General features: G+C 49.8%; 1 protein-coding gene across 1 annotated transcript; it reads left to right on the top strand.

Moving 5' to 3' along the window:
• The first annotated feature begins 313 nt into the window (after nucleotides 1–313).
• Nucleotides 314–802, top strand: LOC121999723. The gene has a single exon (XM_042554365.1). It carries the CDS (start codon nucleotides 314–316, stop codon nucleotides 800–802), a length of 489 nt encoding a protein of 162 aa, XP_042410299.1.
• The last annotated feature ends 1,716 nt before the right edge of the window (nucleotides 803–2,518 follow it).

The raw sequence follows: 2,518 nt of genomic DNA, 5'->3' as shown, positions 1-2,518 counted from the left end.
ATGGTGATTGGCCAGCGGAAGTTTCTGCTCGTGGCTATAGATTACTTCTCAAAGTGAGGTCGAGCCGCTTGCAAGGATGACCTAGCAGATGGTCATAAAATTCATATGGCAGAACATTATCTGTCGGTTCGGCATCCCTCGCTGGTTCATCTCGGATAATGGAAGACAATTCGCCGGCCAAAAGCTTAGGGAGTGGTGTGAAGGATATGACATCCAACAAGCTTTCACTTTCATGGCCTATCCATAGAGCAACGGGCAAGCAGAGGTCGCCAATCGGGAAATCCTCTGAGTCTTGCGTGCTTGGTTCGATCATATGGAAGGCAGCTGGGTCGATGAGCTCCCCAGTGTACTATGGGAGCTCTGTACGATTCCTAAGGAAGGGACCAAGGTGACTCCTTTCCACCTGGTGTATGGTGGCGAAGCGGTTTTCCCCGTCGAAGTCGAAGTTGAATCTGATCGGATACAACACTACAGCGAGGACAACGCCGAGCGGAGGCTTTTAGAGCTAGACTTAATGGACGAAGCGCGCACAAAAACTACCATCCGGTTGATGATATACCGGCAGAGGATGAAGCAAAGATACAATCAGAGGGTGATCCCAAGATCGTTCCAGGTCGACGACTTGGTATGGAAGAAAGTGAAGCCGGTCGGTGATATCACTAAGTTAGAGGCTCCATGGGCTGGACCCTTTAAGGTCGTAGAGAAGCTCTGCTCGAGTGCCTACTACTTAGAAGATGAGGATGGACGGCGACTGCAAAGGCTGTGGAGCGTGAACCATCTCCAGCCTTTTCAAGCCGGATGAGAGGTGTGCTGATATAATAATCAATGTGTCTTTGCATCCTTGTACTCTTTGAATGCAGGATAGAAATAAGAAACAAGGATTGCCAAGCTCTGTGCCGAACGACTAGTCAAATCGTTGAGCGGCGACATTAAACTCATATCTCCATCAACGGTCAAGCGACAACCTTAAACCCATGACTTCGTCAAATCATTGAGCAACGACGTTAAACCCATGTCTCCATCAACGGTCGAGCGGTGACCTTAAACTCATGACTTCGTCAAATCGGCGAGCAGTGACGTTAAACCTATGTCTCCATTGACGATCGAGCAGCGACCTTAAACCCATGACTTCTTCAAATCGTCGAGCGGCGACGTTAGACCCATGTCTCCATCGACGATCGAGCGATGACCTTAAACCCATGACTTCGTCAAATCATCGAGTGGCTACATTAAACCTATGTCTCCAGCAACGGTCGAGCGTCGACCTTAAATCCGAGTCTCTAATAATGGTCGAGCGGCGACCTTAAATCCGAGCTTGCGCTTACGGTCGAGCGGTTAGTCACAGATACAAGATTAAGGGCATTTACAGTCAAAGATAAGAAACTGTGACAAGGAATGCCTCGCCGAATGGGCATACATATATAAAAATCAAAAAAATTTCAAAACTGCATTTGCTAGATAAAGATAAGGGCTCCGAACAGGCAAGCTCACATTAAGACTTCAAAAAATTTTTACAGTGTTCGACCTCACTCAAGATAATCAAGAGCGTCATCGAGTAGTGAGTCAGTCATCTTATCCCGACTGATGACGCTCTCCTTGAAGGTCTCAGGGAGATGACCGCCCGCCTTGAGTTGGTTGATCGTCTCATCTATCGCTAGGTTGCAGAGTCGAAGATACCGAGCGATGACTTTGTCATTAAACACGTCCGAGCGAATGTAGTTATGGTGCATTGCTGCAAATCTGCTCGGCTCTGCGTCTTGATAGATCTTCATCGCCGATTGGGAGCCCTCCAACTCAGTCTTTGCCTTCTCCAGCTCATCCCAGGCGAGCTTTAGTGTTGCGTCCTTAGCGGAGAGCTGGCCCTGGGGCTCGGTTTTCCTCGCTGTTCGACTCGCTCGCTCAGTCACCAAAAAATCTTCAGCGTCTTTGAGCTTTCTGGTGAGATCTCGGGCCTCCTTGTTCTTCAGTTATAGGTCCTCGATGGCTCGGATCTTCCTAGCGGTGGCCGACTCAATTTTCTTGTCAAATGTGCTGACTTGCTTCTTGAGTCGGCCTAGCATCTCCTCGTAGTCGAAAGATTTAGCCCGCTCAGCCTCAAGGAGCTTGGTCGTCTTCTCCAGGCCGGCCTTCAGCTTGGCTATCTCCTGCGGATCAGCGACGGGCTGGCTGCTGGAGACCTGGAGTTTCCTGAACTCATCCTCTAGATGAGCTATCTTGTGGTACATGACCAAGCTCTCTACCCAATACTATAAACAGGTAAAAGGGTTAGAACCAATCGGAAGAAGGATAATGACAACAACGGGCTTACCCGAGTTGACATTTGGGTATGGCTGTTGGCGAGCGCGCCCGGAGGCATCACCGCCACTCGGGCTTGAGCTTCCTCCCAGACTTGGGTGAGCAGACCTCATATGATGACTTGATGCTCAGGAGTGCTCGACTGGGCGCTCAGCTCACTATATTCCTCCGTGGGCAGGTGAAGGATCGTCGTGACAGATCGTCAGCCGCTTGGAGCCGAGTG

This window comes from Zingiber officinale, chromosome 7A (genome assembly GCF_018446385.1).
Source record: "Zingiber officinale cultivar Zhangliang chromosome 7A, Zo_v1.1, whole genome shotgun sequence".
In the NCBI taxonomy this organism is placed as follows: Eukaryota; Viridiplantae; Streptophyta; class Magnoliopsida; order Zingiberales; family Zingiberaceae; genus Zingiber; species Zingiber officinale.
Note: the sequence above shows the minus strand (reverse complement) of the source record. Positions and strands in the feature narration are given on the sequence as shown.